The sequence below is a fragment of the Drosophila erecta genome, unplaced genomic scaffold (genome assembly GCF_003286155.1).
Source record: "Drosophila erecta strain 14021-0224.00,06,07 unplaced genomic scaffold, DereRS2 tig00000092-arrow-pilon, whole genome shotgun sequence".
In the NCBI taxonomy this organism is placed as follows: Eukaryota; Metazoa; Arthropoda; class Insecta; order Diptera; family Drosophilidae; genus Drosophila; species Drosophila erecta.
In genome coordinates, this window is record NW_020825207.1 from 5,719,160 (window position 1) to 5,743,171 (window position 24,012).

The window sequence follows — 24,012 nt, forward strand, 5'->3', positions numbered from 1 at the left end:
TGTGTACGCCGGGGTATGCAACTGCAAGATGCTGATGCCGCTGTTGTTGCCCCTGCTGCTGCGGCAAGTTGCAAAACGCTTTGGACGTCGCGCATTTTTGATGATCAGTTTCGTCTATTCGGAGAAAGAGACGGATACGATGAAAGAAAGAGAGAGGAACGTTATAAATCAGAGGTGGGGAATCAGAATTCTTATAATCATTAGAAAAATTGGTCATTCGGGAGTGCTCAGAAAGCACTAGCATTCCATTTCGATGTGACAGATTCCAAACCTAATGACAACATTTATTTTCTACGGAAATGAGTTGCAAGAAAATCAAACTTATTTGTATACGACTATGCACGATACCTCATTTCGTTCTGCAAAGGTAGGAGTCCAAAAACTTGTTTATATACCTTATAAACATGTGTGTTTTTATATCAAAATCATTGCTAAAAGACACATTTACTTGAAGCACTAAGCCCCTGGATTTTCAATATACCCGTACAAGTAATTTCCTCGCCCATAATCATAAAATCAGAAGATCTCGCGATCTATTCGCCGTACAACTCTATCAAGTCGTTCGGTAGCTGCCCCTTTGAACCGCGATCCTTTGCACAAAAACGAGATGCACTTGCGCAACCTTGGGCCCCATCATCCATTTTGTCAACGCCATTGCACTTTTTGCTCGCTCGCCACTTCGCTTATCGACTGCCGCCATCTGTGTCTTCTGGGGCCTCCTTCTCCAGAAGCCCAGGGGGGAAGGAGGCCGCGGAGGACTCCGAGGAGCTGCGGCAGGATGGAGTGGACCAGAGCGGACCAGAGTGGCCCAGAGTGAACCAGAGTGGTTGGGGCAGCAACGTCAATGAGTAGATCAATCAAAAACGCCGTCCGTCGAAGACGAGGCCAACATTAAATGCCAGACGATAATGACCAATCGGAAGAATCTTAAATGCATCATCACGTTTGCCTCAGTATCCGGTGTGGTTGTTTGGTTGTTGGGTTGTTTGGTTGTTTGGTTGCCTCGATAAGAAAAACTGAATTTCATTTCGCAAAGTTTCATGTTTGGCATTTCATTGGGTCCCGCAGGCCAAATTGTTTACGCACCATTATGTAATGTGAAAAAATCAAATTTCACAATTGTTGACAGCTTCAAAATGGTTTTAAATTTATTGGGGACCTGCACTATCAAATAATAACCATTGTTGTAAGTTTCTATATCCTTCTAGCACCATTACGAGAAGTGCGACTGTGTTGGCCCGATTTGCCACTCAACTTGTCCATCGGTTAAATCCCCCAGTGATGGCTTAAGCGCTAAAAGCCAAGATTATTTGGCCATAAATAGAGGTAATTGGTCATTGCAGCCATATTTCATAAAGCGCCAGACATTTGCGGTGCTCAATCAATATCGAACGCTGATCCGCCTCAGTGCCCCCCATTTCATCGGATTTCATGGATGGGTTTTCATCGGATGGGTTTGTTTGGGTAAATTTAATTAAAATTTCATTGCCGCCGCCCCCTGAACTGTGCGCCACCCCTTGCGTGGCCGGGTGTCCATGAGCTCCCGATGCCATGACGATTAGATTTTATTAAAAAGCCAAATATGCACAATTATTATGCTACGCCAACCACTTGACAGTCCGCAGGAACGGCATTGCTGCGGGGGGTGAAGGCGCAAGGAGGCATCCAGCTCATCTAGGACATGCAGCCACCACCGCCATCCGCCATCCGCCGTCCTCCTCGGCACATCCCCACCCCCTATGCTCATCACCATCATCCACATCATCCGACTATTAACAATGCCTCAGACGCAGTGCCCTCTGCTGTCTGCGGTGGTCCTTTTCCTTCCGTCCCCCACCACTCGAAATTCCCTTATTTGCTTTTTAATAAAACAGGTGCTCGACCTTCAGCCACTGGGTTGTTGTGTGTGCTGTGTGTGGTGTGTGTTGTGCGTGTGTCACTGCTAGCTTTTATCATTTAATTTCGCATTCAAACGTTTCGCACCCTCGGCATCAAAAGGATATGCAGTGAAAGGATCACGGGGACAGCATAGAGCGAGTCCTGATTCCGCTCCTGCTGCCAAAAGTGCGTGCGGTCTTCACTCCACTCGACGTTTGGACGGCGAACGAAGGACGCAGGACGCGGGACGCGGGACGCAGGACGAAGGACAGACGACCCTGCGTTGTCATTTTTCATTTCGCTCACTACCCCGTCCCTTAGTCGCATTGCCGAAATTTGTATATGTCGAAAAGTCCAACATTCCAGTCGGAAAACAGAGCGTGCGTGGCCACGGGGTGCGGGGATGGTCCAGGAGGGGGGTAAGGCCAGGCAGCTTCATCCGGATCCGGCAATTAGGCCAAGCGTAAAGCGTGCTGAAACTATTGAAAAGGACAAGAGAGATATATAGAGTCAGCACCCAGCTCTGCGAATATTGGGAGTTTTGGGGGAGTACGGGGTGTACGGGGTGCACGGGCTCTGTGCGTGTACGCCAAATCGTTTTGTGATTGCCGAAAGCTGTCTTCGGACTTTATTGGTTTTTTGGAACGAGATTTCATCAGCACTGGCAGAAAAGTTCTAGTGGTCCCACTTCCAATTCAATATTTTCTGCTATCGGTTAGCTTATCATGGGGTATCGAAATAATCAATAGTTTATCGATAATAAACAATATACTCAGTAGATAGATTCAATCGGTAAAAAACGCTTCCAAAACAAAAGCCATATAACTAACTTTAAATTCAATTATTGAAAAGAAAATTCCCTTTACTTCCGTCTATAATCTTATAATCTTACTCACTTACTCTTTAGTTCATTACCCTAACTGACAGTAAAAGCTCCCTATAAATTCGTTACGCTTTTGCCAGCGGGTTTTTCTTGCAGTGCATTCGCATCGAATATTATATTATCTGAGCATTTTTGGACAATCATTCCTATTATCAAAAGTCATTGACACCCTTTTATTTATTTTTACATTTATTGTTTTTCCCCGCACCTCACTTCTGCGATATCCTGCGATATCCTGTGATATGCTGCGATATCCTTGCGATAATCGCTTACATGCCACTTGTCCTTGCGCGAGGGGATGCTCAAGGAGGCTAGACGTGCGCGGGGATGGCGGGGCGAAGGACGATACAATGCCGTGAAATAAGGATTAATGGTGTACACGATTATTTGTGCCGGGTGACTGAGAGACAGACAGACGGTCGCTCGGTCGGTCGGTCGGTCGGTCGGATGAGCAAACATATTAAAAAATACAATACGAAAAGTGTCGCGAGGGCGAGGGCGCAAGGATATTCATGGGGTGGCGTAGGTCGAATTTAATAAAACTCAGCTCCTCAAGTGTTTATCCTGCGGATGCGAGGGGATGCTGGGGTGCTGGTTGCCATTTCGCCACGCTTCTGGTTGGCTGGCCGAGTTCACTTGCCATCCTGTCGGCTTTTCCTTTGCCGAGGGGTGCTCACTGCTCACTGCTCACTGCCTACTGCTAACTGCTTAGTGCCTGGCAATTGTGTTTTCCCCCACCCGACCGGGCTTTCCCTTTTTCTCGTATGATGAGGAATTTATTTGAAAATTAAGAAGACAAATTATTTAATTTCGACTTTATGAGCTTTTGCGACGCCCCTTTCCGCCCCGCCCCCTTCATCGAGTGCTTTAATTTTCAATGCGAAACGGACGATAGGGATTGCGATTTCCGGGAAAAGGGTTCGCTGTCGGCCATTTTGAGCGCGGAAAAGGCTCTGTTTGCGTTTTATGTCCGACGCGGTAATAAACACGCAGCCACGGCTTAGAATACAAAGTGGAGTGGGCCATCGGACTTGGCACGAGCACGCCACAAACTTAATTTCATTTAGTTTTATGTACATTTCATTAAGCAAAAAATGTCCAGGCATCGCGACGGCGACCAACATTCAAGTGTCCGGACTTTGGACTTTGGACTAGGTCCTGCACATAAACCCGACAATGGGACTATATAGCTATGGCGATAGCGATAGCGATGGCGATGGCGATGGCGATGGCGACTTGGGGACAATCAAGATAAATAGCAAACGGAATTTTTATTGCCGAAAGGATACGACGAAGGGCGAAACAAAAGGCAGCCCAAAGAGTTGAAAGTGTTGACGTGACTACTGTGTCCTGTGGCCTTTGTCCTCGATGTGTGCAGCCAGCCAGGATAGTCCCACAAACTTACTACACACACACATGTGCCACGGAAAATTGTCAGAATGTTTTGTATTTTCCAAATTTATTGCCGGTGGCCGCATTTTGTTGTCGCTGCGACCATAGATTATCTCATCGTTTAGGAGGCCCTAATATGCGCCGGAGTCAGTCGCAATATGATTTATAGCCAACCTACCGATATATGATCGTTGCTGGCTTGTTTACCTACGAATCCTTTTACTTTGCCTTCACCTTTGCCATCGCGTCCTTATCCTTCCACCTTGACGCTTCCAGCAGCTCCAGCTGCGAGCCGAACATTTTTAATTACGCTTTTTACAAGAAAATTAAATGGCAACATGTCATCACTAATTAAATTGTTCTTCTGTTCGGTTTCCCAGTTCTTCATGGTTATCCTGCGAGTGCGACTGTGTGCGTGTGTGAGTGTGTGTGTGTGGAAAACAAGCAAGGAGTTGGGGGAAAAGGGTTGTAGATGACTGCGTTGATAACGCCAGGAAAATACATACATCAAACGGGGCGATAGTGCGGCCTAGGGCACGGACTACAATGTTGATGTGTGCCGCAATATTTAAACTATATCTGTCACTGGTTGTTAACGATCGGTCATTTCAATTAAATAAAATTATACCCCTGTAAACGCTGACGAAAACCATTTGAAATGTAAGGCAGCAGAATGATGTCCTTGCTTGTGGGCTTAGTAATTAGTTATAATTAACAAATGTATGCTCCCAAGATCCAATTCTAGATACTCGAGTTTTATTATATCTTTCCAACTATAAAATTCATTAATTGAAGACCGACCCAAATATTTAATAATACACTTTTCCTCAGTATTCTATAGTACGATAATAAAAAATGCTAAGTTGGGACCTAAATCGTAAAATATTTGCATGACCAAAAGAAACTGTTAGTTTAATCCAAAATATATTAGATATGCTGTTAAATAGCAGTAATACCAAGGAAGTAGCACTTTTACCAAAACTGGGTTCTAACTAGTGCCCTTATAAGTAAAGTAGTAATGAATAATTGTATTTTGTCTTTATTTTTATTTGCTTTAATTTTACTTTGCTTCACTCTTATGTTTCGCTAAATATATTCATAAAGACTGGGAAAATAATCTTAAAACTACAATTTAAAGTCCATTGAAATCAAACGTAACAAGTACCAACATATAAAATCAATGTAAAAACTTTTTAAATTTTGAAATTTATAGGTATAGCTTTTTTTTTGTACAATATAACTGTTTAAATAACAATTTAAATTTGGCGGGCAGTTGTCATTTGTCAACACTCAATTGAAAAAACCTTATACAGCACTGCTGTGTAGTCGAGCTGGTTTGATAGCTTTTCAAGTCATCGACATTTTCCTAAGTTTCCCACCGTGAAATGTGAACTTGCTACTCTGGAAATGTTTTAGCTAGGTTACCTACCAAAAATAATTGTCACCATTCGCAATGAATGTAATCGATTGCTGCATTCGCAAAATCGATATTACCAACTTCTGGCTACACCGATAGTACCACACAAACATCGATTTTTGTTCCAGCTCTATTTCGTGGAACCTTTGCGTGATTTGCTATACGAAATTACTCAAGAAAAGGTTAGTAAAAATAATTTAAAAAGTAGGCTTTGCAAGATTTGTTTCGTTGTCCTTAGAGGGAAAACGGAAAGTCCGCTGAGTTGCAAGTGGATTTTCCGTATTTTACCCTATACATTTTCCACGATGTGCAAGAGAAAACCGATTCGATTGTGTGTGTATAAGTGTGTGTGGCTGTGTGAACGTCCTCGTTTCTTCACGGCGAAAAGTCAAGCATTGAAATCAATAAAAGTGCGAAACCAACCTAGATGCCATCGTTACTCAGACGGCGGTAATAATTTTCAAGAGCAAGCAGGGTCGAAATTCGTCAATCAAAACGTTAATTCGCATGAATCACCTCGAGAGAAAAAAACACAAAGAAAGTTTTGTCCGTATGACTGTGTGTGTAGGTACACATATTTGCGCCACAAAATGGCGGCGGCACGTCGGAAAATCTCAAATGCTGTGTTGACGTTGCCCGCTGCCGCTGCTTGAGTTATCTGCAGTGCCCCCTTCCTCCCCTGGAGACATCCCTCTCTTGGCGTTGGAGTTTTTTCTTCCATTCAATTTCCACAGCTTCACTTTTGGCGTGTGCCCTCCAGCTGCTCTCTGATCTCCTACATACACACACACACTCTGCCCTAATGCGTGTATGTGTGCGTGCTTTCGTCACTATCGGGGAGAAACAAGAAGAGTGCCTTTTCATGGGTTTTCTCAAGATATTTGCTCTTGAAGCCCCCGAAAAAGTGGTAAAATAAATACAATTGGCAATGTGGGTGTGCCACTTGGCCAGTTAAATATGCAGACAGCGACAAACACTTGTGCACAAGAGCCGAGCCGAACGCTCGAATTGAGGTCAAAATCATCCACAACTGGGTCTGGGCGGAAAAAGGGGGTCTCATTTCTCGGGTCGGGGTCGACGCCTCAATGCAGCAAAGGGTGGGTTTTCGCATTGGGGGTGTTTAGTTGGGCTCAGGCTTTCCCCGAACGAAAGACTACATTATTGCAGGGCCAAAGTTTGTGTGTATTTCTGTGGTACTCGCACAAAGACAAGTCGCAGGGTTGTTTCGCACGTCGTCATCCTATGGCCAATCAATTAAACCAAGCGGATCAAATTGAGCGGAATGGAGAAGTGACTCAGGTAATCAGCAATTGCAACCCCCTGCTTGCTGCGCCAGTGCTTATTTCCCGGGGTCAAGAGACTTTAATTCTGTGGCGCAGAAGACCAGCATCGTGTGCGAGCAGGATGGCCAGCTGGCTGGAAAGCGTGAGAGAGGGAGAAAGAGAGGAGATCCCCAAAGCTGAGGCCATAAACCTCAACACAAAGAAAGGACACTGACACACGGACGCAGCTTCTAGTTCTTCTTCGGTGCACTTGTGTTGGTGTTGTTTGAGTTTGTAGGGGGAAAGAAAGAGAGAGAGTGCCAAACAAAGAAAGCGGGAACAAAGAATGCCAGGCCATAACAAATGAGTCAATCAAGCGAAAGTAACTAGGCATAAATAAAACTTAGCAACGGCAAAAAGCTGGTTGGCATTGTATAAATTGTGATTAATTAGAATCTTCCAAGCACTTAATGCTCGATGGCAATGCCACCAACACTTACACACATGTGATTGGGGAGAATGCGGCAGTGCCGTTTCAATTGGCGGGAGAGAGTGGAAGTGGAATAAACTTGAAGGTGCTCACCCGAGGTTATTTCCATTAAATGCATGTTTTCCAGTTTGCCTGGCATGTGATGTTATTGTTATTGTGCCTGCCTCGCAGTGAAATCGAGTGTAAACAAAAACAATCGTACGAGATTTGCAAGTAACGTCCATTAAAATAACCCCACACTCACACCACCAGAATCAGTTTTCTTTTGTATTTTTGTCACAATTGTACGTAAAATAGTTAATTCGTCTGATCGTACATTCATTTTCGTGTACCCTATATATTTTAGTCTTTCCTATCACTTTTTTTTTATTAACTTGCCACGGTTTCGGCTTTTCCTGTTTCCCCATCCGGTTTCTCTCCAGGATTCCCTAAACGCAAGGCCATACCCAGTGTGACGTAACGAAACGGAGAGACCAATCCCAGGTGTTACCACGCAGGACTTGTTACTTCTAGCCTAAAGGAACCGATCAGGAAGAACCGAAATCGGAAGGAACAGTAGCAGACCAACCTTAAACAGGATAGCCAACCACCCATAACCACTTGTCTCTGTGTGCGTACGCGTGTGTGTGTTTGATTTGTGTGCGTTTCGTCGAGTGTCCCCAAGGATCATCAGAAACACAGAGCAGACGAGGATCTAAGGCCCTTAGCTAGGATCCAGATCCCCAGGAAACGGGGAAACCAACCAAGACGCCAAGAGTAGCCCACTCCGTGCCACCCAAGCACGCACCCATTTCGCCCCCGAGTCGATCCAGAAAAGCATCCACCATTCCTCTATCAACGTACGACGCCGCTCCCCTTTTGCACTCTTACGACGACAGTCCGCAGCGTTGGTCCGGAGTCACCAACGGGCACCAGGCAGGCGTCATCATAGATCAGTTCCGGGGCGGTAAAGCGATCATCATTGAGGGAGGCACCAGCACCGGTGATACGACGAGCATCGGCGGCGGCAGCGATTTACGACTGGTAATAACGGCTAATCCCAGCGAGATCGAGCGCAATTACGAGCAGCCAACCAATCGCGGTGGTGGCGGAGGCGGCGGCGTTATCGGCGTCAGCTGCGGTGGCCAAACCCCACCGACACCCTCGGTCGGCAAAACCTTGCTCAACACCAGTCCCAATCTTCTGCCGATCACCACAGCGACCGATACGTTCAATAACCTCAAGAATCTGGTGAAGATCGATAAGGGCTCCTCGCCATCGTCGGGATCGAATTCGCAGGGCGGCAATTACCGCAAGGGCGGCTCTAACGGCTCAGGATACAAGAGCGCCGGCGGCAACGGAGGATCTCCGGCCATAAGCGGCAACAGCGAGGGCGGCAGAAACGGCAGCCGATCATCTGGTGGACAGACCGGACACTTTTCAACTGGCTATAGCAAGAATTCCGCCAAAATTCGGCAACACGACAGTGAGGTGAGCCCAAGACCTCGACGATCTTACCAGGGTGACTCGTCGTCGTCGCGTTACTATCCAAAGAATAGTGACATTTTGGGTCAAGGCTTAAGCGGCAACTCCGACAGCTACAACGGCAGTTCCTCCTCTGGTAGATACCAGCAGCAGGATCAGCAAGGCGGAGCGCATCGTGGTAGTCGCAACAACTATCACTCAAACTCCGATGGCAGCTACAACCGATCACTAAACTCAAACTCCGTGGGAGGAGGAGGATCTGGGGCAGTCGGCTCTGGAAGCGGTGGCAGCAATTATCGCTCCGCCCGCAACTACGAGAACGGCAATGGGAGCAACGGCCCACAGCCACGTTACGGCAGCGGCAACGGGAACGGCAACAGCAGCAACTCCAACTCCTCATCCGGCTACAACGGATCTGCAGCGAGCTCAACCAACAGCAAGTCGTCGTATGGGGCTTCGCGCGGTGGAAACGATGGAGGCGTGAGTAGCGGATACAGCAGCAACTACCGCGACAGCTACGAGGATTCACCATCGCACCAGCGCTATAACAACACCAACAGCCTCGAGCGGAACGGAGGAGGCGGATCTGGGGCAGGAGCCAGCGGAGGACCTCGCAGCTACGGCAGGTCTGAGGCAGATCGTTACGGGGGCACCCCATCCAGTCGCACGCCCAATCTTCGCAACGGCAATGCGTCTGCTCAGATCTCTGGCTCTAATTCCAATTCTTCGAACATTTCTCTGAACTCTGGATCAGCGTCGGCAGCAGGAGGAGCAACTCCTTATTCTCAACAGCACCAGGAACGATCACAGGCGGGAAAGGCAAGCACTCCGCCACCGATCACCGGACGCTGGATACCACCATCGCTGCGTCCACAGCATGGACTTACCCAAAGCGAGAAGAACGACGCCGTCTTCCGGCGTGTGAGGGGTATTTTGAACAAGCTAACGCCCGAGAAGTTCCAGGAACTGAGCGATGAACTTCTGAAGCTGGATCTTAACTCGATTGTCATTTTGAACGGAGTGATATTGCTGATCTTCGACAAGGCCTTGGACGAGCCGAAGTACTCGTCTATGTACGCGCAGCTCTGCAAGCGACTTTCTGAGGAAGCCCCGTCATTTGAAAAGGAACCGAACAATTCGTGCACTTTCTTACGCCTGCTGATCGCGGTCTGCCGCGACAAGTTCAACAACCGACTAAAGCGCGACGAGAACGACAACCGACCTCCGACCGAAAATGAGGCCGACGAGGAGGAGCGCCGCCATCTGGCCAAACAGCGCATGCTCGGCAACGTCAAGTTCATCGGAGAGCTCAACAAGCTGGACATGCTGTCGAAGAACGTGCTGCATCAGTGCATCATGGAGCTATTGGAAAAGAAGAAGAAGCGTACGGCCGGTGCGCAGGAAATGTGCGAGGACATGGAATGCCTGGCTCAACTGCTCAAGACTTGCGGCAAGAATCTGGATTCAGAACAGGGCAAAGAGCTGATGAACCAGTACTTTGAGAAGCTTGAACGTCGGTCTAAATCATCTGAATATCCACCACGGATACGTTTCATGCTAAAGGACGTCATTGAGCTGCGGCAGAACAATTGGGTGCCGCGCAAGCTGGGCACCACCGAAGGCCCCGTCCCCATAAAGCAAATACGCTCGGACGATGACTCAATCATACGCACACCGTTCCCCAATCGCAACCGGGATATGCGCAACAATGATCGCGACTCGGACAGCTGGATGAACCGTTTCCATCATCTAAATATCCAGCCTGGCGGCTACAATGACATGTTTAGCGGACTGAGTGTTACGGGAGCTTCTCCGATTGTCTCGCCGTAAGTATTCTGAACGTCGTGGGAGTAGCGTAAACACATTGTTTTGCAACTAAATATAACTATTTAATTTTCAAAGTAGATAACAGTCAAATTGTATTATTTACTTTGGCAATGCAATACCGAATTTCATGATTTATTTGATGTATTTCAGGTTCGCTACCAGCAATCGTGATCGAGACCGCGACAATCGCCAGTACAACAATCGTGGCGATCGCAACAGGGATCGCGACCAAGGCGGTAGCGGCGGAGCTAACTATGGCAATCGCTACAATAAGCACAACCAGAATGGAGGCGGCAATGGCGGAGGATCCTCTAACAACCGGGACCGCGATGATTCACGTAGGAATAACGATCGCGACAGGGATCGCAATGACGGACAGTATGGGGGCAATCAGCTGCTGGGTAGTAAGGAATTGGCACCGAGGTTCAAACGCAACTTGATCACCACGAACCAGGATGCGGTGGAGAACTTGCAAATGCGCCCGGCAGCCAACTCCTTGCTCTTCCGAGCGGCCTCCCAAAACCAAAAGTTGCCGGCCACGTTGCCCATGTCAACACCGCCCAATAGCAGCAGCAACAATAACCAAGGCAACTCGCAGGGCAGGGATCAGAGCCAGCTCTCGAACTCCCATTACCCTATGCTGGGCACGCCAACATCCCATCTGATTAATCCAACGCGTCCCTCGTCAACACCTTCCGCTGAATATGTTGATAATCGAACTCTTCTGGGAGTGCAACAAGAGAGGGGCTTGAAGGCCACCTCCTCATCGCCGAACTTTGCATCAGGAGTGGAGAAATTGGATACAGACGGTCAGGCGGGCAGAAAGGGCTCGCACGACGGTAAAGATCAGGGCAAGAATGGCTCCGTGGAGAGACCAAGCACTCCGGCCGGCGCTACTGGGTCTGCCAAACAGCAAAAGAAAGATAAGGGTCCCAACAAGGAGGAACTGTCCAAGAAGGCCAGCCAGTACTTTAAGGATAATTTCTACTATGACGAGGAGGAGGAGGCAAGCACTGATGCTGAGATCAAGGATATTGAAGAGGCAAAGACAGAGGAGGCCAATGCTGCTCCAGTTGAAGATTCGGAGGTGAAGGAAGCTTCACCTGTGGCCACTCCAGATCGCTTCACTGGGCTTGTAGATGGATTCCTTGAGCTGAAGCTGCCAGAGAAGGCGCTGAAGGATGTGTGCATCAATCTGCTGATGGATGTCTTGGACCGTGTAAACGATGTCTTCCTGGAACGTGCTGTGCGACTTCTGCAAACATTGCGCAAGCAGTCAAATATCAAGCCGAACATCGTGGTTGAGGTTTTCAAGCAGCTGGTCAACAAGATGAACGAGCGCGAGGCACTCAATCCACGAATCGCTAGTCTTGTAGCCAGTGTGCTCGCAAAGACAATTTGTGAGCCGGCATTGCTGAAGCTAACCGATATCGCCAACTTCACGGACAACGGCCAGCACTATCCGCTGTTCCTGCTCGTGCTGCAGCAACTGGTCAAGGTCATCGGCAAGGAAGCGTTGGAGGAGAAATTCCGGGCGAGCAAAGTGGATCTTATGAACAGCCTGCCGGAGGCTGACCGCAACAAGGAACGACTGGCCGAGATACTCGAGGATCGCCAGCTGTCTTTCCTTTATCCGCTGCTTAAGGTGCAGGCCGAGATGTTGAAGCAGCTGCAAAGCGACCCGAATCCCAACAACTTCTACAAGTGGATCAAGGCCAACGTTGACAACAAGTACTACAAGGACCCGGGCTTCATCCAAGCCCTAATGACCGTGGTGGTCAAGTACGTGACCAAGGAGACGACGCTAGCGGCCAACTCCGATCCTAAGGAGCACCCGGAGAAATCTGTGACCCAGAAGGAGCAACAGCTGCTGGAGAACTACAGCCAGATGCTACAGACCTTCCTGGGACAGAACGAGCTTCAGTTGATGGCTCTCTACGCTCTGCAGACGTTCTGCTACAATGAAAATTTCCCTAAGGGTAAGTGCTCATCTTTCTATATCAATCTATTCAAGTTTTCTGATATTTGCTTTCTTGTTTGCGTTAGGCATGCTGTGCCGTTGGTTCAAGTATCTTTACGAATCTGAAATAATCGAGGAGGAGGCATTTGTCCTGTGGAAGGAGGAGATTTCCGACAAATATCCGGGCAAAGGATCCGCTTTGTTCCAAGTAAACGCCTGGTTGACTTGGCTACAGGAGGCCGAATCTGAGGACGATGAGGATTAGGAAGCACCAGTCCCGCATAATAAGAACGCTATATGTTTATCACTTCCAATATTTATTCACAAATCGATAATGATGAAAAACAAAATTAACAAAACACGAAAAATAAGAAAGAAAATACCATCAGGATGGAAGTTAAAAATCGCGGTTGCAAATCTTAGTCAAATTATAGTAAAAAAGAAAAAGAAAAAAAAATTAATCAAAATTATTTGATATCCAACAAATTCAAAGAACTTTAACAATCAATTATCAATAAATAAAGCGCAATAGACGTCAAATATAACCGATATTTAATCCATACATCATAACTGCAAGCGAAATTAGTAAATTACCATTCACATTTCAAGCATAACGACTAATTAGTGAATGTCATCTACTTTTTTTTAACATAACAACCGGAACTGATCTTTAAATCGAATAACGTTGATTTCAATTGCCTTTTTTTGGTACTCTCGATGATTTCCCTTTTGTGTATTTAAATAAGTAGGTCAAATCAAAGCGACAACATAAACATAGAAATGGAAAACCCAATCGACGCGCGCCGAAGAGAGCAAAACAAAATCTGAATGTAATTGTGAACAAAATATCGTATATATGTATTTAACTCAACAAACGTAAACATTAAAAACTCGCCCACATTAAATAGAGCCTTAATAAATGCAACCAACACTGCGAACGGCGAAATCGATACTGATTTTCATTGACTATTGAGGGGATGTAAATTTAAATTTCGCGCCTTGGCTCATTATTGCTGCCTATCGATAACATTTTCGATTACTTTAAAAATCAATTATCATTTCATTGTCTGGCAACACTGCTCTGGTCAAATTTGCAATTTCATTGTTTTCTCTGTAAATACTGCTAGTTTATACATAAAATTCGCAATTGATGGAGAGTCTGATTGCTGATGTTGTGCCTGCGAAGGAATCCGGTGGTTTTACCTCACATTGCGTCCACTTGGAGGCGGGTCCCTCGCAATTCACCGTGCGCGCCCTGAAGATGCAGGGCAGCACCATGCTGATAATAAACCCCAAGGGAACGGAGGTTTTCGAGGAGCTGGCGGTGAGCATGCCCTCCCGTAACTCCAACAGCGGCGAGTCTGTATCCTCCACAATCCTGGGCGGACATGGTCAGACCGACTCATCCGTTCTGGCGGGCAAATTGAGTAAGCGCTACTGCCGGCAGTTCTATGTGAGCCTCAATCTCAAACTGGATCGTTTGGTGGGCCCTCTGTTCGAGAAGTCGCTAGTCACCTACATGCAAGACCATCTGGAGCACTTCGCTTGAGTGGGTACAACAACTTAGTGTGGCATAAATTTAAAATTCAATCGCTGACTTATTTCTGGTTCACGTGCACACAGGGCTCGCCTGCGATACCGATGACACGGCGCCGCGTGGGGGTCAACGTCTATTTTGGGGGATCGGCGGCTACCCCACGGACGCTGCTCCACGTACTCCACGCACTCCATCAGCTTACTATCTGGGATCTCCGATTCCCGATCTCCGCTCAGACGTCATGCGGCGGCCGAGTGAGCGCGAACTTCAAACGTATATCGGTGAACTGAATTTTTCACAATAAATTTATTGCCCTAAGTAAGTTTACAGACGTATGTTCGCTTTATCAATTGTGCCGCGATAGTAGTGCTCATTGTAAGGGGAGGTCACCCGCTGTGGGAGTGATCGCGTGCCACCCGCATGCTCTTCAGGCTGCTTCACCACCCAATGATTTGAAGGTCAGTTTGGCTGCACTGATCGCTTGATAGGTGATTTCCCCGCCATCGTATCAAATTCGAATATACGTGTGCTCGTACTGCGCCTGTTCGTTTCGGTTTCCCTTTCGAATAAATGTTTGGAGTTTAGATAAAAGTTAATGCAACAGTCATCCGGATGATTTCTAACTGGGTACCATTTCAGTTTGATCACTGAATACCATCATCAATACAACTAAATTTTGTCTCAAATTCTTAAACTGGACTCAAAAATAAGGGAGTAGGAAACCCTACTTCGACTAAAACTGTAACACAATTGTCAACGTGATTTATCAATTTAATAATTCTTAATTCTACGACAAAGTCATCAGCTTTTAAATAGGGCGAAAAATAATGATTGAAAACCATATTTAAAAAAATTATATTTATAGTATGCGTGATTATAAATAGTTTCTTTTATTAAAGTTCGTAAGGTTTTCAATGAAATGATATTTCTGACTGCTTCTGAAACGACTTTGCTAATTACTCACGAGCAAAAAGTTGAACTCACTTCCTGCACGAGTTCTCAATTATAATGATTGCGATATCTAAAATATTCAAGTCATTTCAGTATTTCATGTCACAGAAAATCAGCAATTTGAAAAGTTAGATACTCAGGTAAAGATAGTTGAAGGACCAAGAGTACCTTCATAATGCCCTCTATCTATCGGCATTCTCAGACTGAAAGTTGACTACACTTCCTGCCCGCCAATCGTAAATATAAATCAGTTGATAAGACGCCTGAATTACCCCCGCCAAGAATGCCAGTCACATACAATGGAACAGCCCCCAGCAGCGTTGTGCAATTGGTAGTTGGTTGGGTCACACCGCCTGGAGGTGCCATTGAAACTTTTCCGCTAAACTTCCAAAAAACAATAATGTACGAAACAACAAATTTCGCCTCTCATAATAATGCCCAGTCTAGACGAGATATTGTCAAGGCGTATCAGTGGTGGTAACAGCGACAATAGCATATCGCTCCTAAATAGCAGCTCCCATTGAACGGGTATAAAAATAGAGCCACAGCCGGAAGGTCTGCGCTCCGGGTTCTGTGGGCTCCCACGAATGTCTGGAATGTTTTTTTACGTTTTTTTTTCGGTTTTTTTTCTGCTCTTGGTTCCCCCAGTTGGCATTGCACAATAACTTTTCCTTTTTGGCCATATCAGAGCTGTCTGGCGATAAGCGGCCTATAAATAATAGATCCGAGTCTGCCGAACTCGAGCAGCCATCTGTAATAAACGATTTGGGATCGGTCCGGGATGTGAGTAGTTGTATGTAGCTTCCATGCCTCGGTTGCATGTCCCTGGTTTGGATGACTGGCTGGCCCGGCTGGACGACTGGCGGTACATGGACTTTGGAAGTCTGTCGGTGGCGGCAACAAAGTAATTAGCCTTCTGCGGGACTACCATAGTCATATCAGTGCTCCCAGTGGGTTCCCACTGCCGCGATAAGCCGGCTGGACTTCCAGTGGACCCATCTTCGCGGCGGCTGCTGCTGCAAATGTGCATCTTGGCTGATAAACCCGTAGGTTCAGGCGCACGCCCACCGGTCAAGCTGGAGCGGCTCGAATCGCTACGGAAAGGTTCGGTTCGGTTCGGATCGGATCGGAGATCCCAATCGGAATCTGCTGCGAGGGCTTATCGGACCACCAGGCCACCTTTGCCAGCCATCCAGACCCCGCCGGTTATCGGTCGAGTGTTGTTAATTTGATAGAAATATTGAACATCATTGCGCCCGACGGACTGCACCCTGCCAATCCGGTTCGATCCGGATCGCCGCCGAGTGTCTGTCCGCCTAGTTGGTGCGGATTTGTTTTTATTTACGCCAAGATTCGGACCACGGAAAATTAATAAGCGCACACGCTCAGCTCCCCAACGGAAATTTGCAAATGTTCGTGTGTATTTGATTCCTTTCAGCATGTTGGCACTGATAAGCTGGGACGCCGAGAAGCCTCTGGACTTTGGGAATGTCCGAGGGGGGATAACGATTTTGGATCCAATCTGGTGAGGGGGGGATTGGGGCGGTGCTTCGGGTGACAATGGGACCGGCTTATCGACAGCCGCTCGCGCCATACAAAGTTCACACTCACTGTCAGCCAGAAAATCTGGATTTTTTTTTTTTTTTACTAATTTTCTGCGCGGATTTAATTGCCGGCGAGCGCTGTCAGCAAAACATAAAAATTAGGTTGCGCCTGGGGTCCTTCATCGCCTGTCTTCGATTTGGGGAGGCGATACGGCCCCAAGGCCGTGCTTTTGGAAGATTCCGCTGAACTGACCTCGCCATGCGCGACTGTACCTCGGCTCGATTGGTCGGGCGAGCGGTTTTAGTCCGATTATGCCCCCTACCTATTTATAAATCATGATTCGCCATCTGGTGGGGGGAACTGAACTGGACTGGAGTGGGTACGGGGATGGGAATGGGTATTGCGAAGCGCATATGGCAATGAGTCCACGACCACAACCACGTTCGCCTCCACCTGTCGCACTGCTGATAGAGGGCAAGGGCTTATCAAAGTCCCTGATGTCAGGTTGTCTCTTTACGTAAGCCAGGGACCCCACTCGTTGGCCCGTGCACAGGGACGGATTACGTTGTGGGGATTGGTGCTGGGGCTGGAGCGAAGGTTGCTCCCCAAGTGATTCACGGGACCAGACAGCGCCTCCGCCGCCTGATAACGACGATAGCTATTGCTGGCTGATAGCTGATTGCCATAGCCACCACCCAGCAGAGCGCAACTCCGCTTCCCGCCGGGCCAATCGCGTCATGGCGCACCAGGTTTTGGGCCAAAAGATATGGAACCATGGCGGCATGTGGCGGCATGTGGCGTCGTCTGTTGACTTGGCGTGAGATAACCACCTTATCGCCGTTCCAGACGCAGCGCCCACACACTGAGGTGAAACCGGCGGCCAAACCCAAGAATGAATTTCTGGTTTCGGTATTGTACGCTTACATATTATACAAATGCGGGGGGTTTACTATTTGTGATAAAGTGATAAAATTATAGACGACCATCATGGGTTTTACAAAGTTTAATCACGAATATATCACGTTTATTTGCAGTGTACTACAATAAAATGTACAATTAATGTGATTTTCCTTATGCACCACATCAGTTGGGTTCTATATCCAACTAGTAAGAGTATTACTAAGATTAGTAATATATTACTAAGTTCAGAATTGAAGGACCCCATGTAATTTTGAAGCATGTAATTCCTTGACTTAAAACTATGGCTATTTACTTTCTACTCAGAAGCCCCAGTCCGGAAAACACTTTATTGTTTCTAGGCTTTGTTTTAATAATGAATCTATTTATGGAAATGATGCAAGGCGATCTTATAGTGGCCTGCCTGTTGCTTCTAGAACAAGCCATCCTGAGGCACAAGATCTGGATGGGTTCTCAGACCAAGAAGCCCACTCGCTTTTCGCTAAGTGCACTATTACAACTCCACGCCTCCAAGACGTACCTGTTCAGTTGAAGGGTTGGCACTCGGACCGGCAGTGGTAGTGGCACTCGGATCGGTTCGCAGGGTGGGGTGCTGCAGGGAATTCGCTACGCGGTACGAAGTGCAAGTCAGGCAGGCAGACGGCACCGGGCGATAAGGCTTGCCCCCCAAAGAGCGATCATCGGGCACACACATGTGCATGTGTACAAACATACATACATACGAGTATGTGGGCTGGCTGGCTGGCTGGCTGGCTCTCCACTTGTGCGTTGATAAGCGGGCCCAGACCGTACCCTGGTCGTCCCCCAGTCACCCATCCAAGTACGTCGCAGTCCATCCAGCACGGAGTTTCACTCACGTAGTGTGTGCTTTTGCCCCAGATCCACTTGCCCCAGCGGATTTTTTCCATCGCTCCGCTACGCACCTGCTCTTCGGTGCTCCAGTGTTTTGGTTCCGTCTGTCGCCCTCCCCTCTGCCGCCACGCCCCCGCCGGACCCGTCTGCAGCCTTCGGAGCTGATAAGCGTACCCTGTCCGTCTGGGCGACCCCTTATCGCTCGCCGAGTTTCGCATATTACCCGAACCTCTGCGGGCGAGCGGCTCATTCGATCGGCAGGCGCTTTAGCGAAAGCAACAAATTTCTTGATCAGCACCCACCACACACAACAAACATGGATATAGTACAAAAGTCAATCTTCAACAGCGGCCCGGCCAGAGGAATCTACGAGCCGCCCGTCGGCTACTTTACGCCGTACAACACACCGCCGTATATAGCTGCCTACTCGGATTCCGGCTGCTGGTTGGCGGACCACCATCACCAGCAGCAGCAACAGCAGCAGCACCAGCAGCAGATGCAGCACATCAGGTTTCCCACACCGCCCATCACACCGCCGCGTCCCGTCGCAGGATACGGATATCGCCAGCGCACCCAGTCCGTGATCATGAAGGCTCACGGCCAGCAGGACGACCTCTGCCGCAGTCCAGTGGAGTTCCACGACGACAGCAAATCCTGCAGCAGCAGCAGCGAGTGCGGCACCTCCTGCGACTTCGTGTGCAACTGGACCGATTGCGATAGGTAAGAGTCAACTTCACTAAACTTAGTCACCTAGTCAGTCTGGAAAAATGAAAGAAATTTTCTAATCAAACGTAATAGTTCGGAAAAATTCAAGAAATTTCTTATGGGAGCTCTTTTGCAATGCTATATATCAAATAAATAAGATTATAAAGGAGATTTTTAGTTTTTATAACAAACATGAATATAGAATTAGAGTGATCAACACCTAAATATAGTTTAAATTAATCAGAACTCAGATTTGTGGCTCAAATTGTACTTGAAATAGACCCGAACAATCAGCAATGTAATTCTTCCGAAATTGAAGTCGCCGGGAAAAAGGCATTGAGAAATTCTAGTAAAATATAAAACACAGTTCCCCTGCGTATTACCATCAAAACTGATTACGCATACGACAGAGAAAGAAAAACCCCGAGCAGGCTGGAATTTCTAGAACTGTTGGACTCGCCGACTTCTGATAAAAAAAAAACCAATAGCGATAATATGATTTTGGGTCAAATTATATTGGGTAATTTTGGATACGAAATCAAACCTCTTTATATCCGTAGTAACCAACGAAATCCTTTGATCCTTGCAGAGTTTTCGACACCTTGGATGCCCTGGCGCAGCACGTGACCCAGCGACATGCGATCGCCAGCCTCACAGACGGACTCTACTACTGCCGCTGGAGGGGATGTCAGCGCAGCGAGCGGGGATTCAATGCCCGCTACAAGATGCTCGTCCACACCCGCACCCACACCAAGGAGAAGCCGCACCGCTGCCACCTGTGCGAGAAGTCCTTCTCGCGGGCGGAGAACCTTAAGATCCACATCAGGTCGCACTCAGGCGAGAAGCCATACAAGTGCAGCTTCGAGGGCTGCCAGAAGGCGTACTCGAACTCCTCGGATCGATTCAAGCACACACGCACCCACTCGATGGAGAAGCCGTACATGTGCAAGGTGGCCGGATGCCAGAAGCGCTACACAGATCCCTCCTCGCTGCGAAAGCATGTGAAGACCTTCAAGCACAGCATCCACCTGATCGCCAGCCAGCCGCTTACCCTGCCCAGCGTACCCTGTCTGCTGGAGGCCAGCGGCGAATCAGCGTACACGTGTCTGCCCGCTGCCGGCAGTGTGGAGTCCACCAGCTCCTCCTCCTCCGCCCGCTATTACGATGACTCCAACAATGAGCCCAGCGATTACTCGCTAAAACCCAAACAGGATGCGGAATACTCGCCCAGCTATTGGCTAGGCGAAAGACAGCATAGCTACCTCCATAGCGAGGACTTGTTCCTTAAGATGGACTTGGAGACACCGCTGGACCTGCGCATCCATCGAATCTGAACCAACCAACTGGCCAACCGGTTCGCCTCTCGTCTCTCTTCCCCTTCTAGTCATTGTGCTGTTTCCCAGCTCTTGTCACCACACCTAGATTACTATTATTAACGTGATTAAAGACTGTTGTAATTGAACTGCTCTAGTTTGGCATGGGGTTATCTTTGGGATAGATCTATGTTCCTTCATAGTGACTGCTGGTTATGCTAGTAAATCGAATTTTTCCAAAAATACTTCACGGTATTGGAAAATCCCCAGTTGCAGACAGATTCGCCATAAAACTAGTGACCAATCCTAATCGTCTTTGATAAGACTTTATGATCCAGACCTTTGTTATGGGGAAAATCCCCTTTTCTAATGGCTAGGCCCACAGAGCGCTGGATATTGAAAAATATTTATTGTTTAAATGCGCATCTAGACGAGTATTCACAACTGTTAATAACAGATTTAATCTTTTTTGCTGTTTATAGGAATGTTAGTTGATCTAGATAACCTCTCGTTTTTATACAAACAACAAGAACAAACAAAATAAATAGCAAAAGTATTTCACATTTGAAATAGATGAATACACTTTGAAAGCGATATCAGGGTGTACACTATATATAGGCATATATACTGGCAACACACTACATAGTAAAACCAAATAATCAAATTAATATTATTGTTGCACTCGCGTCACTTAAGGAAACATATACGTTGTAGTCCCATCATCAGGATCTGCTGTACACTTGTACACCTGGGCTGGATGCGGCTGGTGGTGGCCAGTTACCATTAGCCGTATCATTATGCTCTAAAAAATCTTACAACTCGTACAATATATTGTCGGCATATTGGGCACTCGTTCAACACTTTTCCACAGCTCGTGCAGGTGGCCATGTGTCCGCACTCTAGAAAAACGCACTCAATCGGTGCGTCCATGCAGATTTTGCAGAGCTCATCAGTGGCGAGTTTTTCAACAGCTGCGTAAATGGTTGAATCATTATTATGGCGAAATTACAGTGCAAGGTCCAAAGCTCACCCGGACACTCGCGCATGGTTTTCCACAGCCTGCTGACGCGATCGAGAAGCTCCTGCTTCTCGCAACAGCCTTTGTAGTCGACGCGGTGCAGCATCAGCACCTCCTTCAACTGCTTCACTGTCAAACCCTCCAAGTCTTTTCTATAAATCAATAAGGAGGCATTAATCATTCATCGATTTTTAAGAGAACAGAGCACTTACAAATCCTCAAAGTCTTCCAAATTGACGAATCGTGAGTCAATGCCAGCTGTCGGTTCGAAGTCCGATGGAGCGGCGTATACATGGATGCCCTCGTCATCGTCCCAGCGGATATCTTCGTCCTGCGTTGGCGAGAACTCGATTGTCGGCGTGATGGGCATGTCCGGTGACCTTCCGCCAGCAGCCACACTAATGGCATCCACGCTGAGAGGTGACACTGCGTGGCTGTCCGCATCGGAGACATCCACCGACTTGGTGCGCTGCTCCAGGTACGTGAGGAACTCCTGGAGCTCACGTTTGATGTCCTCTTCGGACATTTGCGAGTTCTCCAGATGGCGACGCATTTTCTCAACGTGTCGACGAATGTTTGTCTTGTTTTTACCGCAGCGCTGGCAGCTCTGGCGATGGGAGTGCGGATGCAGGCCGTGCTCTGGGTGTTCACTCAGCGTAGAAAGCCCCAGGCTTAGACCAGGTCCGCCTGGAGTCACAGGTGACTCGTCATCGCTGGAATGGTAGCGGCGATTCAAGTAACCATCGGATCGTCTTCGGGTGACCTTTTTTGTGCGCTGCGGTACGGCGGGAATGAACGCCGGACTTGGGTTGGCAGGGCGGTGTTCTATGTTCAGTGTCTGAGTGCTTTCGCCCATCTGACTATCGTCGCCCTCGACCGCCGGCCTGCTGCGCAAAGTCACCTCCAAGATCTCGTCGGCCGCACTCGTGGTCGGCGTCTCTTCCACAGCATCGATCCTGTTTACTTCCAGCACCTGCCATTGATCTAGGTGACTGCTGTTGGTGTCCGTGGTGGCCTTGCTCTCGTCGGAGATGCCGCCAATGGCGCCCAGCTCCTCAAAACTTGACTGCGAGGAGGCATCCGCCTTGGAGCTGCTTGAGCCTGGCTTGGAGCAACCCGGACTAGGCGCGGTGTTCCCTGCAGCTCCATTTTCTGCGGTCGCCAGACCTTCAGGACTGGGCTCTGTGGCAGCATTAGGCCGCCGGCCACTGGTATCGGTTTTAAGCGACAGCGAAACGCGCTCACTGAACGTGGCCATAATCTCTTCGTCTGAGCACTCGCAGTCGGACTTGCTTTCCGCATCTTCCTGCTCCTCATGGTTCACTTCCTGATGGGCCACCTGGGCCTGGCTGCTACTGCTGACATCGCGGTTATTTGATGCTTGCGTGGAAGTCGAGGGACTGCTGCTGCTTCGACTGCCACCATTGGTGGTTGTGGCCTGCTGTTGGACATGCACATGTTGTGGTCCGCCGTTAACGGCACTGGCATAAGTGGGAATCTCACGCGTAGATACTCGCGGCTGCTCGAAAATGTGGGTGGGCACTTCCGGTTGCCTGCTCTCCGGCGGCTTTGTGGTAACTTTGGAATCAAACGAGGCTAGTGAATCACTTATGTTATCGCTTAGGTTGGAAAAGAAGTTTTGGCACGACTGTTTAAGGCTGTCGATTGGGTTGGCCTGGCCGCGACCCGGACTGTTGGAGGAGGCGTTTGAGCCTCGGCTCCTGTCAACCTGGGCCACATGGGTGAGGACCAGTCCCACAAGCTCCTCTTTCTCTGTTGAAAAAGTTGTATGAAGTAGTTTATGCCGTATTTCCTTATTCAGGGGACCTCCTGGAAGTGTGACTCACCTAGACAGCCTTCAGTAGAGATGTGTTTGGACTGCAGATAGAAAATCAAGTCCTTGGGCTTGAGCTTTAATAAATCTGTCCTTGACAAAGGACGCTGGGCGAATACGGAGCACCGTTTGCATCGCCTGGATGCAATGCAGTTGGCACAGTAGTAGCGTCTAATGGGGGATTACAAAATTTCGGTGAGTCCCCGAAACCTGAGACAACCATATGCACAGGGCATTACTCACTTGCAGTCGAAGCAAGCGCGCTTGCGGCGGAATACCGTGAATTCCACGCCGCAACTTTCGCAGGGCATCGTGAACGTTGGACCCTGGCCAGCTGCTCCTATCGACCGTGTCCTTGCGCTGAATCCTTGCCCTTCCTGGCGATTACACCCCTTCCGCCTGCTCACGCCCACTGTGCTGGCATTGCGTTTGTTTTTCAATGTCAGCGCCGTGGAATCACTGGATAGATAATGGCCTGCAGCGTATTTACCTCGCGGGGATTCGGTCAAGTCGGGTGCGCCGGGGTGCACTCAACGCTTAATCATAGCCAGCTGGCTGCGTTCGCGATGATTTTTATAATTTTATCAGGCCAACCAAAATAGCAATTTAATGTACAAGAGTCACGGTTGCATGACGGGTTTCTATCGGTCCAGTCTGCCGATATGTTATCGATAGGCCAGGCGATTGGCGGTTGGTTTAAATGCAGGTTTATTATGTTTACTTATTTTTTGCTGGAATATCAGTCTAATGCTATAATTACCAAATC

The 24,012-nt window shown here is 48.1% G+C and overlaps 4 protein-coding genes across 6 annotated transcripts; 3 read left to right on the top strand and 1 right to left on the bottom strand.

Moving 5' to 3' along the window:
• The first annotated feature begins 5,619 nt into the window (after nt 1–5,619).
• On the top strand, nt 5,620–13,519 carry LOC6546622 (eukaryotic translation initiation factor 4 gamma 2). The gene is made up of 4 exons (XM_015156145.2): nt 5,620–5,752; nt 7,745–10,612; nt 10,764–12,592; nt 12,660–13,519. The coding sequence occupies exons 2-4, from the start codon at nt 9,858–9,860 to the stop codon at nt 12,836–12,838; spliced, it is 2,763 nt and encodes a 920-aa protein (XP_015011631.1). The 5' UTR covers nt 5,620–5,752; nt 7,745–9,857; the 3' UTR covers nt 12,839–13,519.
• Nucleotides 13,520–13,617: 98 nt separating this feature from the next.
• LOC6546621 lies at nt 13,618–14,432 on the top strand. 2 transcript variants are annotated; one of them, XM_026981075.1, is made up of 2 exons: nt 13,618–14,126; nt 14,197–14,432. In XM_026981075.1, exon 1 carries the CDS (start codon nt 13,724–13,726, stop codon nt 14,120–14,122), a length of 399 nt encoding a protein of 132 aa, XP_026836876.1. In that variant the 5' UTR covers nt 13,618–13,723; the 3' UTR covers nt 14,123–14,126; nt 14,197–14,432. The 2 variants fall into 2 exon arrangements, with proteins under 2 accessions (XP_026836876.1, XP_001975837.1); XM_001975801.3 differs by having other exon boundaries at nt 13,618–14,122.
• On the top strand, nt 14,343–20,543 carry LOC6546620 (zinc finger protein GLIS2 homolog). 2 transcript variants are annotated; one of them, XM_026981074.1, is made up of 3 exons: nt 14,343–14,568; nt 18,725–19,096; nt 19,671–20,543. In XM_026981074.1, the coding sequence occupies exons 2-3, from the start codon at nt 18,873–18,875 to the stop codon at nt 20,413–20,415; spliced, it is 969 nt and encodes a 322-aa protein (XP_026836875.1). In that variant the 5' UTR covers nt 14,343–14,568; nt 18,725–18,872; the 3' UTR covers nt 20,416–20,543. The 2 variants fall into 2 exon arrangements, with proteins under 2 accessions (XP_026836875.1, XP_001975836.1); XM_001975800.3 differs by lacking the exon at nt 14,343–14,568 and having other exon boundaries at nt 18,563–19,096.
• Nucleotides 20,544–20,788: 245 nt separating this feature from the next.
• Nucleotides 20,789–23,907, bottom strand: LOC6546619. Its single transcript, XM_001975799.3, has 5 exons — nt 23,490–23,907; nt 23,260–23,417; nt 21,625–23,185; nt 21,425–21,564; nt 20,789–21,365 (listed from the first exon to the last, which is right to left on the bottom strand). Exons 1-5 carry the CDS (start codon nt 23,555–23,557, stop codon nt 21,190–21,192), a joined length of 2,103 nt encoding a protein of 700 aa, XP_001975835.1. The 5' UTR covers nt 23,558–23,907; the 3' UTR covers nt 20,789–21,189.
• Between the last annotated feature and the right edge of the window lie 105 nt (nt 23,908–24,012).